The 17,182-nt window shown below is 40.0% G+C and overlaps 1 protein-coding gene and 1 long non-coding RNA gene across 8 annotated transcripts in view; one reads left to right on the forward strand and one right to left on the reverse strand.

The window, feature by feature from the left end:
- The window catches only part of LOC136444474 (uncharacterized), a 456,752-nt gene that overhangs the window by 156,708 nt on the left and 282,862 nt on the right, over positions 1–17,182 (reverse strand). The window lies entirely within an intron of this gene.
- The window catches only part of LOC136444461 (polypyrimidine tract-binding protein 1-like), a 33,652-nt gene that overhangs the window by 8,824 nt on the left and 7,646 nt on the right, over positions 1–17,182 (forward strand). For 2 of the 7 annotated variants that reach the window (XM_066442015.1, XM_066442018.1), the window contains 10 exons: positions 3,971–3,990; positions 6,756–6,908; positions 8,834–8,980; positions 10,854–11,081; positions 12,933–12,984; positions 13,575–13,633; positions 13,940–14,108; positions 14,719–14,751; positions 15,377–15,496; positions 15,919–16,052. In XM_066442015.1, the coding sequence (XP_066298112.1) occupies positions 3,971–3,990; positions 6,756–6,908; positions 8,834–8,980; positions 10,854–11,081; positions 12,933–12,984; positions 13,575–13,633; positions 13,940–14,108; positions 14,719–14,751; positions 15,377–15,496; positions 15,919–16,052 (1,115 nt within the window). Of the gene's footprint in view, positions 1–3,970; positions 3,991–6,753; positions 6,909–8,833; positions 8,981–10,853; positions 11,082–12,932; positions 12,985–13,574; positions 13,634–13,939; positions 14,109–14,718; positions 14,752–15,376; positions 15,497–15,918; positions 16,053–17,182 lie in introns of all 7 variants that reach the window. The other 5 variants (XM_066442020.1, XM_066442022.1, XM_066442016.1 and 2 more) reach the window with 4 other exon arrangements.

Here is a 17,182-nt window from a genome sequence, read left to right on the forward strand (position 1 = left end):
CATATGAATCAGAAGAGAGAAGAAATACCATCCAAGAGGGTTAGAAATGTTCAAGGATGTCCCACTTTTTCTGATGCCTTTTTGATGAGGAGTTTATAACTTGAAAAGCTACCTTAGAGATCAGATATCAGGGATGAGATTACAGTTTACACTTTAATGGCTGACTGGTGGGATTGATGTATCACATGATCTCACTCAATATGATTAGTCATCATGTTATCAGGCACCAGGTAAGGGATGAGTTAGAAAAACAACATTTGACTGGGACTCCAGGGAAACAGACAACCAGTTTCTACCAGGCAAGAATAGTGGGTAATCAAGGCGCAACACCAACATAAGTTGATGTCAAAGTTCAATCAACCAAAATCTCATGATGGTAGCAGAACACTGTAATCGCACAGTTAATGGGGATTTCTATGGTTTAGGCCCACAAGGTGTTGATGCAGCAAAGATTATAGAAGTGTGCGGTAGGCAAAAAAGAAAATTGAATCATATGTTTGGGTTTTGGGTACAATCTACAAAACATTCAAAAATAAAAATATTCTGTCTTTGTGACAGCTTTTCATGTCTCTTCTGACGCTCTACAGAGGTCAACTGAACTGCAGCCGGCTCACCCTGCAGAAAGGCAGTTTGTGTCATAATGCTCATTTATACATGAACTGGAAAAACTTCACAGCCCAAATTATACGTATATATTCCTACACCCCACAGTACAGTTTACACCTGGATGCCTCTTACATAGGAGTATGACTCAGTCCTTAATAATTTTTCTGCAGTACTTTATTACTTGTCCATGTCAAAGACCGGGGGGGGGGGGGGGGGGTCATGGATAAATACTGTGTGCTGCTACTATGAAGCAGAAGTCCCAAGTGCAGAGCAGAAAAGGAGGAAATGGGGTTATTGCTACATGTATAACCTGATTTTCATTGAAAATTCACAGTTAAAAACAACAAGAGTCCGTAGGACACAATTCTCCGTGAAGTATTTATAGTATGTACAAGTATTGACCCACACAAATTGCATCTCTGCTCAGTCCAAGTAGTGTTTTAGAGCAAGTAAAGAAAAAGTGTTTGTTTATCTTTTTCTTTCAATACAGGAGTGGTCAACCTGCTGAAAAGTATGTTTTTACAGCATGGCACAGATGGGATCTAGAAATTCCGGGAAAAGTCACAAAGTTAGATCTAGATGGCCCCTTTTCAATCATCAACGAACCATTCAGCCTTACAACTAAGATGTATCAGAAATCACAAATATGCAGTAAATCCTCTTTCCACAATTTATTGCAGGCCAGCCTGATCTATAGCTATCAAGCTATTTGCAATAAAAAAGGCTAATTTATATTATCGTAACATTTCACGAAGGTCAAAGGTCACCGGATCTAACCACCCGGAAGTGACACTGGCGCGCGCACTTTTCTAAGAGATATTTCTCACCAATCTTTCATCCCCTGTGTAAACTTTTTACATTGTCACAGCCTCCGTATTATAAACTACAAGTGTGGTAAGTTTGAAGGTCCAGAGATTTGCCATTTTCACACTGTGCGCAAAAATACATCGTCCGTCCCGTGCGCACATACTGTATGCGAGTTGCGAGGGACACGGCATACTTAATACACAGACTGGAGCTCACTGGGCACATGTTCGCAGCTAAAACTCACAATTCCCGTTGCCGCATTGGTATGTAACTTGGTATATCGTTTCCTAGGTTGCGTGTGGTGATGCACGTTGTCTATTTTTCAATGTAACAGTGACTATACTATCACATCAAGTAAGGAAGATTTATACCCCGTATCTGCCTGAAGTATTCCAGTCATGCATAACGGATTATAACATGGTCCCTATGGCAGGGCAGTGGGACATAGCATTAATTATAGGGGTGCAATTACGATATTGGATTGACGTTTAAAGTAGTTATGGTGTAACAAAGCTATTGTGCATCCCCACGCCGAACCAGGCACACTATATGCCAAGTTACACACCGATACGACGACGGGATCGTGAGTTATAGCTGCGAACGCGCAAGCAAAAGCAATCCCAATACCCCAGAAGGAGGTCACACCTCCTTCCCGGAGTAATAAGGTTAAAAGTTATCAACTGATATTAAAATGTGTTTTGTAAATAAGTGAATAATCAGTCCAGCACCAGTGTAGGAACAACAAAATATGTACAGTCAAACCTGTATTAGCGGTCACCTTTGCATAGCGGCCACCTGCCCATAGTGGTCACTTTTTGTCGGTCCCTTGGATTTTTCCCATTGACATAAGCATTAAGAATTAGGCTATAGCGGCCACCTGTCCAACGCGGTCGCGGCCAGACGATTTTCGGTCCCGCGAGTACAGTAACACTGCCGATAACGGTCACGGCGCGCCGGTAGAAGCCGCATCGCCACCGCACGCCGGGTTCAAAATCTTCATTTTGTCACGCAGTTATCAAATTTATGCGGCCTCAACTGGATAGGATCATAATAAAGAAAACCAGAATGTTTTTTCTTTGTTAGAAAATCCATGGTTTGACGCGAAGTCAAGTATAGTTTTCTTCACATGGCTTGCGTTTGTACATCGTGGTAAAATTGACAATTTCTGTGCATTTCGACTGGACAAATATTACGGTAGCCTTTTGGAAAATACAACCCACACATGTACCTGATGCGGTAAGTTCGTGAAATGTTTGAATGCCGGCCCAATTTCCATTTTCACCGGGAATTCATTCAAATTGTGCTCAAAACGTGTTTCGCGCAATTTTCAAAATGGCGCTGATACAAACTGGATAGGTAGCAGCATAAAGTTCAACGGAATACACCACTGTTACGGAGGTATAATATACTAAATTCATTTTGCTGCAAAGTCTCACTGAGGATAATTACTAAAGCAAAAGCTTCAAAATGAATGTGGATAATACTACTATGATGTAAAATTTGGGCTGTTGCAATTTTCTGAAAAGACGAAAAGCCCTCAAAAGAGCGACCTTCTTCTGAGTACCCTATTAGCATAATGGTAGATGCTGATCAACACAAGCCACAACAAGAGACTGAGGAAAATTGTCGCCACGATTTTATGTTTGAAAACAGTCGAAAACGAACAGTAAGTGACAACTGAGCAACATGTATTTTGTTCTTAACTAACTAGGAGTAAAAGAACAACAATCGAACTTCTAAAATGTGCCTTACCTGTTTACATGTGTACTGTACGGTGAATAAATGTATCTCAGTGGGTACTGAAAACATGTGTCACTCGTGGTCAATTAATCGACATTTTCTCCATAGCGGCCACCTGTTCTTAGCGGCCAGTTTTGGCCAGTCCCTTGAGTGACCGCTATAGACAGGTTTGACTGTATTAGGCTTTAACAAAGATAGCTTTGATACAATAAGATACAATAATGAATCACTTTTACTTAAGTTAAATATGTACTATTTTGTATGATATGGTAAGAGTTGTTGACTTCATGGGCCCTTTTCACTTTTGGAATGTAACCAGCAATTTCCTTTGATAGTTAACATGGGGATGAAGAGTAAGCAACTGCCTCTTCCTGGTAAATTTGCTCAGCAGAAAATAACACATTGGTCAGCCCTCTGTTTCACCCTGGTCACATGATCAGCACGTGCCATGTCAGAAGGTTAGAAGGTCAAGAAAACAACATAAAAAATGGAACCCAAAATACCTGAACCAGTTCTAAAACTACAAAACTGTAGCTAAATGGTGTCAGGGTTTATGATGATTACTCTAATGACTGTTAGACTAACATTTACTTTTAATCTGAAAAATGGCAAAATTATAACAAGTACTTTTTTAAACAATGGTATATTTTGATTTTAGTTATTGCCAACTATGATTGGGATCTTTACAATCCCTTTTGTCTGTCCTGTTCCCTGGTAAAATGAAACATTATTGTTTGTAAATAATCTTCCAGTTGACATTTGTGTAATATATTTTGTTACCATTGACTTATCACTTCTTTGTCTTCTTCTTGCACAGGGGAAAATGGTGCAAAAAAGGTAAGATGCAGCATTTTAAGGAAATTTTAAAGATGAAATAAATCACACAATTTATGAGTTGTGTTGTGATTTTGAGTGCTTCAGTAAGATATTTTTGTCAACTTCTGTACAATGATATTGATTCGAAACTGGTGATAGCCGTCAGTGAAGTTATAACTTTACGTTTGTCCTTCAATGTTTGTGTGTGTTACAGTAATACTTGTACAGTACATGTAAATTCATCTGCATGCTACACATTGAAAGGACATTTTGACCTAGTGTCTTGTAATCTCAGATTTGTTTGACCCATAAGATGCTGATAAACGGTGCACACCCCAGTTCTTCTGTGACCGGGGTCCGCGGTAGTGCGCGACAAAAAAGTGACGAAATGGTTTCGAGGGGCTGGGTTTGAGTTCACATTTCTCATAATGTGTTTCGAACTGATATTAGATACTAGCATGGCTGAAAAGCGTATGAATTGGTGTGTTTTGGGTGAAAATTGGGTTTCGGTCCAAGCCCTATTTCCGGATATCCATCCGCGTTGATAGTGAAATGTCCCTTGGCCCTAGATTGACCTTACAAGGTTGCGTTTTGTGGGTGATGTTGACTGACATGCCTCACGCCGTGGATGATTAAAGAAATTCAAGTACTAGAATTTTCTTTATAATTGGCTCGATTTTATGTAGGTTTTCCTCTTTCCGGCAACATCAGTCGTTTCTACCTCAAAAATTTTTTCTACAAATTTTTATCCTAGGCGAAAATGCCAAAATTTACCTATCATTTTTGACGTGAAAATTATGTTTTTTTCTTCTGATTTACCAAAATTAGAGAGGTTGAAGAAACAAAACTCAGTTGGTCTTGTAGCGGAAGGGATAGGCCTTCACCCCATACACATTTGATTTACTTCGGAATAATTCCTTGGAAGAGACAGTACCTAGACTTGAGGGTGGGCAGCCTCCAATTGAAACCCCAAATAAACTGGGGTGTGCTCCCTAAGGCACTTTTCAGCCCCTTGATGATGCTATCTTTGGTATCTCATTGATTCAAGTAAGGCTTAAAAGCCCAGATAAGGAAATTCCCTGTTAACTGCAACCATTAGGCCACGAACGTGCCTTGAACTGAAGTGATTCTGTCCAGGATATTTGATCAATGTGGAAATATCAACATGTGAAAGATCTCCCAATTTGCTCAGTGGTAGCAGTTACATTTGCGGTATGGACATTGTATTAACAACAAAGTCCTCTTCAGTGGCAAGAAGTATTTTATGAGGCTGTATCTCAAAAATGGTGTGAACATTACGGCATGATTATAAGATGATGTCCTTCCAAATGAAGACAACCATGAAGTGCCTTTGTATTATAGCCAAGCGCAATTTTAATATGATAAAAGATACATAACCTTGAAATTGTGATTGCCCAAAACTAAACCCTTACCTACCTCAGTGTGGAGTATGATTAATTGCAAATTGAAAATGTTCCATATTAGTATTTTCACTGTGGTAATAAGTTGACCACTCTTTTCTATTGCTCATTCATATTGCTCGGTTTAAATAGAGTAAAAAACCAATCACGTTCGAGTGCTTGACTTTGGATTATATATGGTACTCAGTTGTTAAATGATTTAATAAATACCAAGGCCCTCTCTGGAACTGTAAATGGCAAATGTGTTTAGCAAAAAACATCCTTTAGGTCAAAAAGAGCCACTAAAGTTGGTGTTCCAGCCACTAACTTGATTACTAGGTACCTGGCAGCCAGGCAGTCCTGCAGGAAATCACATTACCAGGGTTTGTCTGCAGCTTTGTTGGCACTTGGTCCATAGGAATGTAGGCCTAATGGAAGGCTGCTGATGGCACAAGTTCATTGTTTGGCCATTTGGACCAGATGAAGATTGATAGATTTTGTATGCAAGCTTGCCAGCTGGGACAAAGGAATGGGAGTGCTGATTGTTTGGGAGATTAGGAAAGCCCAACAGTGTGTGATTATGTTACCTTCATATAAGTTCATATTGCCATGCTGAACTATGTCAGTGCATCTAATTTATCTAAAGTGTACTCTTTTAAGTGTAACTAGACTGAGATTTGCTTCTTTAATACCATTTTATATTATTGGTCAGCCCACATCACAACCATTCAGCCGGAAACTTTCCTGTGACTACCATGTTAATCTGCAAAAATACCACAATTTCAGACTTAGTAGTAGTAATAAATGATATGAATGAAAATATACATATCTTGTTCTCATGGTACTTGGAAGAACTATTCAGATACATGTAGATACTATTGATATTGTAAATGCAAAAATATTCACGGTGGTTTTATGTTCGCGGTTTTCTCGGCGACCGTTTCACCGCAAACTTAAAGCCACCGCAAACGTTTTTGTCAAATACTGTAGCAGTATATAACTTTAGCGCTGCTGCAAACTTAAAACCATCGCAAACACTCCATTTTCACCTTAGTGCGAATAAAAAACTATGCAAACTTAAATGCATTTACAGTACTGTAAATGCAGAAATGTTCGCGGTGGTTTTATGTTCGCGGTTTTCTCGGTGACCGTTTCTCCACGAACCTAAAACCACCGCGCACACTTTGTCCAATACTGTAGCAGTATGTGACTATGGCGCTGCCGCGAACTTAAAACCACCGCAAACACTCAATTTCCCCTTAGCTCGAAATATAAACCACGCGAACTTAAATGCATTTACAGTAATCCATAAAGAAGTAGTTGTTAGTTAATTAGCCATATCTTTGAGGGAAATGTTTGTGTTATTGTTGTTTTTGCTTATTCCAGGTGAAGTTGGATAACAAGACCAGTGGGAATGCCCCCTCCAAGGTTATCCACGTCAGGAACGTTGCGCCCGACGCCACCGAGGCGGACATCATCCAGTTAGGCGTGCCGTTTGGCCGTGTCACAAACATCCTCCTTCTCAAGGGGAAGAACCAGGTCAGTACAAAGTCGTGTTGTTTCATCCTAGTAGAAAAATGGAAGCTTAAACCACAGTCTATGCCAGGGTAGATACATACTGTTTTGTTAATAAGTGTTGGATACTACTATTAGAAGAAAAAAATTAAAAACAAGCAGGCATACCAGAAAGTCAGCATTCAAGACTGATTAATGTTTTAAACTTTGCATTTTCAACCTTTTTATGCATTGATAGATGGGAAACCTGTCTTTACTAGGAAGACAAGAACTTTCTGCTTTTGGTACCAAAAGACAAGTGTTTTGGTGTCTGATGACTTCCTTATTAGTACATAAGATATTTACTTTTCAGATTGGGAAAAAATTGAGTGGTCAATCCAACAACCAGACAAAGTGGTGTGGCTTTAGTGTAAAGGACCCATCCCTGTTGCCTTGCTGAATAAAACAGAATGTTGTTCTCACAGTCACAGTCAATATGCCTAACACCAGTATTTACAACCAGGATGAAGGACTGATAAATTTTTGATGATACCTCTTGGCTAATTAATGAACTGTTGGTACTGCAGGGACAATAAGCAATTGTCTCCTTTGCACGCTATGGGAAGTAGCGTCCACCACACACACATTCTTTGGCCTACTGGCTTGGTAACATTGACAATGGCCAGCTGGTCACATTGTTGTACTTGTCTTGTGCAAGGACAGCCCACATTTGTTATGTATATAACACATCAGTTATGATCATTATGAAATATGCACTTGCAAAATCATCCTGCCATCTTATGAGATAGAGCAGTAGTCCTCTGAAGCGACTATTTGAAGATGACAGTAACAGCCTCAGGTAATATTTCCTCGGATTCCCATAGCCTTTAAACTGTTAATTATAGTTTAGGTGGTTGCTGGTCCATTTTTTGCACATCTTTAGTTCATAGAGAGAGATGCTACTTAATTTGCTTACCTGGCAGGGTAGGCAGCCCAGGTAAAGCATTAACGATATTTTACAATTGTCGTTAAAGATAAAAGTGTCTTAGTAGATACTAATTGAACTCTTCTCAAGACATTTCCTTAATTTAAGAGAAGTGATAGTATATGTACGTCTTGCAGGCAAACCTGCAACAGGTTGATTATAGCCTTGGTGAATATGCTAGAGTGGCTTTTCAGAGTTAAGCTGCAATGAATAATTTAGATGGCCTCTACATACATGGTTTGCTACTTGACATGTTTTCCCATTGGGAGCTAAAGCAGTATTTGATGTCCTTTGGAGACCTTACCTTTGACAATTACATGCTGCAAAGAAATACTGTATTGGATTGCAATGGACAAATTGTATTTGGTTGGTTGGCAGATTTTATCTGGGTTCATCCTCTGCCCAGATGACACCAACAACTTAAGTTACTTTTTACTGCACTGTGGTGTGGAAAAAAAGCAAATGTCAAATTAACTGCACTTTTTGATGATGCCAATGATTCATACATTTTTATTATGACATAAAATTTTAAAAGGGAAGAGACAATTGAGAACTGCCCTTTCTCGAGATAAAAACTAAGGACTAAATGACTGAACAGTAATGAGATCATCCTTTTGAATTTGAGACATACTTACATTTCCCCAGGTAGGCCAAGTAAAATCTGATATATTACATACCAAGCATTAAATTTGTGACATGCCACACCAGTATTTACGATGGCTGTTTAGACTGGTGATTGTGAAATATATCCCCCGATCCAATGCAGTAGTCTTAGTAAAGGTGCATTTTCTTAATAAAACAAGACAAGAAATCTTGTACATCTTGGTAAATTTCATACCATTCATGCCGTAGAAAAGATTGAGCATGGTCCCTGAATCGTGTTGCAGTGAAGTCTATTAAGCTTCAGTTTTGTGAGCAAAATACTGTTGAGTGGTCTTTTCCATTGAATCTGAGAAAACAGAAACACGTTATTGTTTGTTTGCAGGCCTTCCTGGAAATGGCAGATGAAGAGAAGGCAGCGGCCATGGTGAACTACTTCACCTACACACCCACGCTGGTGCGTGGTCGGCCTGTGTACGTCCAGTTCTCCAACCACAGGGAACTGAAGACAGACAACGCACCGGCGCAACAGGTACTACATCAGGTCATCTTGTAGCAGGAGGAAATACTTACTCAGGCCTCATTCATTTGTTCATCTTGTTAAAGATTAGATGGAACTATTTTGTGTTTTTCTCCTTTATAACAATCCTGTACAATTTTGTCATATCACAATACTTCTCTTGCAGTATTGTTTTCTAAAGTGTATACATATTCAACAACATTGGCTTGTTCTGTTAATAAATGTTAAACTTTTGTGTGTCTTGATTGTTATTCTCTCAGTTTGATTCCTCTTTTCTCTGTATATTCTTTCTGTTTGCTTGTTTCTGACCCTTTAGTCTATTCTCTTTCTCCTTTTTGCACTCTCACTACCTCATCTCTAGCCTGTTAGTCCCACTGATGTGGACACAGCTCTGTCTGGGAATCCCAGCTCCAACAGTAGTGATGAGGTAACAACAATAACAGCACTGAATGCCACCTTACATATCAGGAACTTTGAAGTACAAAAAGTATTGTACAATGTATATTTTAACTTCAGCACCACTAGGTTTTCTTACTCTCCAAAATGTCTTTTTTTTCTAACTCTCCAAAATCACAGCTTCAAAAATTACCTATCCAAGGATTGCACGATATTTATTTAAGAAACCAATAGTATCCATACGAAATACATTTTTTTTGGTGACTTGCAAAATTGCAAGTTGGGAAAAATTTTACTTGCAATTTGAAAAATCAACTTGCAATATTATAATCGGTATGTAACTGCTCCTGCTGTACATACATACTCAGCCTGACATAGCAACTTTTAATGTATTATTAGAAGACTAAACATCTAACATTGAATACAGATTTACTTATGTAGCCTTTATTGTTTTGTAGTTAGCACTTACGATTTTGAATGTCTATTTAGAGTGTAGTGGTGCAGTGAGCTTTCACCCAAAGGGACACGCCTTGGGGGGGGGGGGTACCATGCAATACCATGCATTTTTGTCTTTTCAACTTGATCATGTTCATTAACATGATAATATCTAAGAAAATCTATTAAAATATACTAGGCAGACAGCGAAAATGTAAACCTGTGCATTTGCTACTGTTAACACTAGAATTTAATAATTTTCCTGATAAAGATTTGAAATACCAACCAATAAACATACCCAGAACAACACTTTTGTCCAAAGAAAAAACAATTCCAAGTGATTGCATTGGTCCAATCCGCCTGAGAAACACCAATCCCTGTGTCAAAGTTCCTACTGTAGGCTTTGCAGCATATACTGTAAGTCTATTTATATTCGCGAGAAACCCTGCAAGAGTACTTTTTGTGTGCTGGTATTTTCTCAAACAGATCACCAGTGTAATAGACTCTCGCTGCATAAGCTGTCCAAACTCTACCCACACTCAGAACAACCAGCAGTGTGGACATGACTGGCAGCTTACTCTCCCTTATGTCTAGTTGAATTTGCCAGAAATCTGACTAAATTTCACAATTTACCTAGGAGAAAGACGAGCCTTCTTTTCTTCTAGTAGAAATGTCCTGAATATCAAAGTGGATAAAGAGGCCCACCATGCTTGAAGGATAAAGTCTTGTACTGTCCTCAAATACACAGAGTGAAAATTACAGAACTCATTGCTTTAAATTTGCTGTTTCTTCTCTTGTTTCCTCTTCCTTCTTTTCTTTGTTTTTCAATTCACTATTCCTTCCTAACTTTCCAGTTGACACTAAGGTCTGGACTTTGCTACCAAAAAACTACACATAGTATTGACTTTTCTACATTTAAGGTCCCTTTTTTAAATCTTATACTGAAATTATAGAATTTGCTGACATGTTGCGTGTGTTTTTCTCCCCAGACTGTTGAAAGAATTGTGGTGCTAGCCGGTATGTTTGAGGAATGTTCCTAACTGTTCCTTCTCAGACAGCAGCTGCCCAGGCTGCACTCCAGGCCGCTCAGTCCTTCATCCCAGGTGGAATGGGAGTGGGAGGCTTAACTGTGGGCGTCGGTGGTATGGCGGGGATGGGCGCCACGGCCCTTATTGGTGCAGCCTCGCCCAACCCCGTCTCTATGCAGGGCCAGCCCAACTCAGTTCTGAGGGTGATCGTGGAGAACCTGATCTATCCCGTCACACTGGACGTGCTCCACCAGGTCGGTGGGACTTTCTCTGCATTTGCTTCAAAACGAATATTGGCAAAAGACATTTTCCTGTTGTTAATTAACATTGTGGGCCCCGATACATCAGCCATATCTCAACCCGAATAGAGGGCAAAGTGACGAGGGATTTGGTACTATCCCAAGATGCTTTGCACACAGAAGGGTTTAGATAGAGAACAGACCATATACATGGATGACAATTCAAGGACACATTAATGTAGCTATATGAAGCTCACCAAGTACAGACTTAATTGTATAACATGTCTTTTGATCAACTGATTTCAGGTCAAATCATCAAATGTGTACAGGTTGAAAATCGGTTTGAAAATCTGTATGAGTAAACTGGGAAGCTTAGAATTTATGGATACTTTGAAATGATGAACATACAAAGTTGTAAACTCAAGCAACAAGCTTTGCTGTACAAAGTTGTAAACTCAAGCAACAAGCTTTGCTGTAAGGCAAAAGACATTTTCCTGTTGTTAATTAACAATGTAACATGGATGACAATTCAAGGACACATTAATGTAGCTATATGAAGCTCACCAAGTACAGACTTAATTGTATAACATGTCTTTTGATCAACTGATTTCAGGTCAAATCATCAAATGTGTACAGGTTGAAAATCGGTTTGAAAATCTGTATGAGTAAACTGGGAAGCTTAGAATTTATGGATACTTTGAAATGATGAACATACAAAGTTGTAAACTCAAGCAACAAGCTTTGCTGTAAGTAGTCCTGACGCCGGGGGGTAATGGAACATACAACTGGCTCAAAACGGCCCGCGGTTCGCTTTTGCAAGCAGTCAGACATTTTGAGGCTAAATTGATATCACTTCGGAGCGGTGTATTGACTTCAAACTCGGAATTATTCAAGGGGAGAAAATCGTGAACATAATTTTTGGACAACAATTTGAGTTTTATGTTGCAAGTCAATGTCCAGAGTAGATAATCACTAGAAAGTCATATCGGGCACGTTCTATTCTGAAATCAAAATTATGACATGTCTTTGCGCGGATTGGGGGCATCTGCATTTCGCCCTTGAAATCTATGGTAAGTCATATACCGACAGAAACTACAGAGTTTGCTCTTTCTTACGCACTAGATTTCCTGTTGGTTTGAAATCTACAACAGGTTGAAAACAAGAGGGGGAATTACACGAAAATCACCTGATTTCGGGTTGTATTGTTGACAGGAAAGCGGTAAACAATCGGTTCAAAAATCTATAGGAGTAGTAAAAAATGAGGCTTACATATTGTAAATAACTTGAAAACAGGAAGATACACAGTCATATGCTCCAGCGACAAGCTTTCTTGTAAGGGGTGTTGACCCCCGGAGTCATGGAACGGACTACTTTCTATCGCGGAAGGATAATGAAACTGCCACGAACTGGTGGCGTGGCGGCTGGGTCTGTATCATTTTGCCGTGAACCCTTTATGCAAACTTAAAACCACCGCAAAAAGTCGTTATATAGTGTGACTGTAGCGCTACTATTGTTTCAAACGCGAACTCAAAACCACTGCAAACACTCCATTTTCTCCCTACCGCAAAATTAAATCCCCGCCAACATTTCTGCGATTACAGTATAGCGGGGAGTTTTGAAAACCTTACAATTTGGCAGTTTGAAAGCTGTCAAACTAACAATGGGAACACGTTAACGTTCGTATTTTGTAGATAAGAATGGCCAATGCTTTTTTCACCTCTTGATGTGCTTGCTTTTACTCATTGTTTCATTTCTAGAGGTGACTGGGGCTTTTTTTCCACCGACCATTTGACCTTACACTTACTGTAGCACGACCTCTGTACATACAGTACATGCCCACTTCTACTCTTCTCTCCTCTGCTGTAGATTTTCTCCAAGTTTGGTGCCGTGCTGAGGATTGTTACTTTCACTAAGAGTGGTATGTATCCTACCCTCTCTATAGCACTTGAGTCCTCCACAAAGTTCCACACAGTTTTCTGACCAATAATCCATCTTCGTACTGTACTGTTTCAGTCTTTAGTTAGATCTGTTTTAATACGTTTACAGAAAAAAATGATTCCCAGACTACAGTTGTTTCCCACTACCTATTTAGATGGATTACTTGCATCAACTGGCATGTCATGTCTTATAGCTAACAGTCTCAGTAGTCCAGTGCATGGCAGGCATTTGTATTGTGTTTGCCATTAATATTGCATGACCAAGCTGCCCATAGCTGAAGGGAATTTCAGGTGTATAAGTACATATCACAGGTTCCGGTTGTGTGGGCTATGTTTTACTGACGGTCATTGTGAAGAGCACCTGGTTACAAATGATGGGAACGTGTGAGAAATCCTCATCAAGGAATGCCTACATTTTGTATTAGACCATGTACTGTTGGTGTCAAAACAAGCAACAATGAAGCACTAGTCCAACCAAGTACTATGTTCACATTGCCATCTGAGTATAGATATTGACAACAGCCAACCACTGTCTCGTACACAATGTCATTCTTACCCTCTTGTTCAACAGGCACATTCCAGGCTCTCATCCAGTTTGCAGACGCAGGGTCTGCAGCACAGGCTAAAACGGTACCCAGCTTTGCTGATTTCTGTTGATAAACTCTTTAAAGAAGTCTTTAGAAAGCTTTGACTTGTTCACTGTGAACATTGCCTTATAGGTAGAATAATGTTACAAATGTGAATTTCCTTATTAATATTGCCAATATGGGATAATTCTCTGTCTTTTTTACTGCAGTATAGAGAATATTGTGGTTCAACCTTGCAAGTACAGATTTTCTATCAACTTCAGCTGATAGCTGTTTTTAATTGTGTAACAAACATGTATTTACATTGTTGGCTAATGTTTGAATCTTTCCCCCTTCATTCACCATACAGTCATTGGATGGACAGAACATCTACAATGCATGCTGCACACTGAGGATTGACTATTCCAAGCTGGAGACCCTGAACGTGAAGTACAACAACGACAAGAGCCGAGACTATACCAGGCCGGAGCTGCCGGCTGGAGATGGCCAGCCTTCTCTGGAACAGGCCATGGGCCTAGGTATGGTACATCCTGTCTCATACATACAGCTGGCAACCAACACAACATGGTACGGGCCACCTTACATGGAGCAAGGACTGCACCATCAATTACTCAACTTATGTCTCACCATTATTATATTACATGGTAGTATGGTGGGACATGTTGTCACTGCCCTGTGTCTGTATTGTCATTGATTTGAAACAGTAGCAAAGATAAATTCAAAATTTGCTATTTCTTAAGGCTACATGCAAGAAACATATTATGTTTTGGGCTTCGTCCTTCAGATCAAGCAACAACAAAAAATAAAGCGGGAATGGTGCCCATTCCTGATATTCCATACCAACTGAATGTTTCAGTCTTCATGATTAATTGAATGAAATTCGACTACTGATTCACAGTGATGTGAAACATTACAACAACTCCAGGGAAAGTTGAAACTTATGAAATGAGGCACACAAAAAATTTGCATGGTCTAATGGTCCCTTCCCCTTAACTACATGCACCCCATGTCACAAGGAAGGAATGCTTGTTGCTTACCAGGTTGTTGTTTTATGTCCTGTAGTGCTTCTGTTCACGCTTCCAATGTTGGTAAGCATGTTTGAACCATACTCTTTATTTCTAATCCTAGACCGCTGGGGACACAACTTGCACCCATATCAAGGTAACTACCGAGCCAGCAAAGAAACAATTCTCCAAAAAAATCTTGCCTCTAGCTCTCTTTGTTCCTTCAAGCTGGTGCCATGGTGCAAACTCCAACATACCCCTCACCCCCACAAACCCTCCTTCCACTATGCTCATGTCAGTTGCTCCCTGCTGCAACTTGGCTAAACTATGTTAAAACAGTTAGACAATTTACAAAAACTTTTCCCGGGGTTCCAATCGTCATTCGTAGATGCCAGTGGTCCAGACTCTTATGGACTGGTATTGTAAACTGTGTCAATAAGCTCATATTGAAGTGAAAAGATCTAAGAATTGCTTGTAAATGTTTGGAAAATAGTCATACTATTTTTGCAAAGGAATCAAATATGATTCATGACCTTCAAGCTTCAAGATAATTTGAAAGTCTTGCAAGATTCACCCAAGTGTGTTTATTTCTGGACTGTTTGCTGTCATCATGAATGGCCAAATTTGGTGCTGATGTCTTGATTTTTGTGAGGAAGGTAATTTTGGGTCATGTGTGTTTTTTTTTAGGAAAGCAGTGAACTCTATGGTATCTTCCTGGAGTCCTTGGAACTCTCAAATGGGTTAAAGGAGAGTTTTCAAAGGTGCTATTTTTTCTTCCCTAGTTGGCAGCCCTGGCATCATGCCTACACCATTTACATCATCGTCAATTTCACCCTCGGTGGCAGCGGCGGCCGGAATGGCGGGATTCGCACCCTCGCAACTTTACGGTAGTGTCCTTACAGGTTAAAGCACTTCTGATTCTTTCCGTGCTGTGCCCAGGACGTAGGTGCATGACAGCTGCATGTCCCTTTGGTGGGAGACTCCAGTATTCATGTGTAGCAGCATGACAGTAGAGTAACAGGACCAGGCTGGCTTCAGACAGTGCATGCATGGCAGATGTAGCTGTAAAACTTCTAAAGCTGTCTTAAGATATAACGCTAACATGAAAGAAGCCACTTCATACAACTTGCATCAATTTACACCCATTTTACTTGTAGCAAAAAAGACTTTCACACGGCGCAGGTTGAGAACTGTTCCTATTGCTGAGTTAAATGTACAGTTAAAGAATAATGTGGCTTCTTTCATGGTAGCTTAAAGTATTACAGTACATGGTGACCGAGGTTTCACCCTTGCCCTCCCCTCCCCTGTTGTCCCTCCCCATCAGTTCCAGGTGGACTGACCGGCAGCATTCCTCTCGCAGGAACCATCCCCAACATGTCCGCAGCGTCCGCTGCCGCCCGACTGGCCGGACTTCAGCAGGCGGGGTCTGTACTACTCGTCAGCAACCTGAACACAGAGGTACGCTTACACTTATGGTGACGGGGGACTTCTGCAAGCTTAGATAGTCAGGGCACATCTTTCTACGTAACAGTAAATGCATGCCACACTGGAAGATATTCGCTGGATAAACTGATGTCAGCTTGCCTTGTAATGATCCGATCTGACCTATACAGTAGAAGCAATATTGTCTTTCATGTCTCATAGTCTTGTATCTTCTCTAGTAACATATATAGAGTGTCTTATATAACAAATAGGTATTGTGTTCAAATACTTTCTTCAGTTCAAAGTGACATCTTGAAGTCACTCAGCAAGGTAGTCAGGTTAAATATGCTATGCATTTTGTTCCCTCTTTTTGTTTTTATTACTCCAGAGTTGCCAACAAAGCAGAAAACATTCCTTACATATACACAAATTATATCTATTGGTTGCATTGACCCATTTCATGGCTAAAGTGTCATCTGTGCTGGTTTGATCTACCACTGAATGGAACCATTTTGTTGGCAGCTCGATCTGTTGTGTAGAAGATAAGGAAAGCAGGAGGAACAGGGAATCTGGTTTTCTTTGGTCTTAGTCCTATCCACATTAACACATCTCCTTTTCTGTCTATATTTGGGAAAACAGAAAACTCTTGATGTTGTCCACACAGAAGTGTTTGGCCATTGACAAAGCACCCCTCTCCTGTAGCATGCTCTGCTCAGTAGGTGCTTCCAAAGGGTCTGCTGTCTCTCTGCCCAGAGCCCTGAACATGATGTTTCACCGCAAACTTATTTGTTTTCCTGCATCTCAAAGTAGAATCACTCCTTCAGTGAAGTTTTAAGATATTTTATGAAAAGATCTGGGATGATTTAGTTCATCTTATACTAAAGAATCCCCCCTCCCTTGTTGAATAACAAAGAAAACAAAGCACCATCACTGGTTCCAATACAGCACCTCCCCTATATTTAAGTGGACAGTGCCAGTTCCATCATGTGCATTCTTTCATTAACATGTTTAACTCCTACGAGGTAGAACTAAGAATTGCTATAGTAGGGATGTGCTACAATGTAACTAGAAAAGCAAACTTGGAGTAAGGTGATCTTATTTTTGGAAGTGGTGTCTCACCTACCTTACAAAGGGAGTGCAGTTCAGCCATGGTTTGATAGAGTGCA

The sequence above is a fragment of the Branchiostoma lanceolatum genome, chromosome 11 (assembly GCF_035083965.1).
Source record: "Branchiostoma lanceolatum isolate klBraLanc5 chromosome 11, klBraLanc5.hap2, whole genome shotgun sequence".
In the NCBI taxonomy this organism is placed as follows: domain Eukaryota; kingdom Metazoa; phylum Chordata; class Leptocardii; order Amphioxiformes; family Branchiostomatidae; genus Branchiostoma; species Branchiostoma lanceolatum.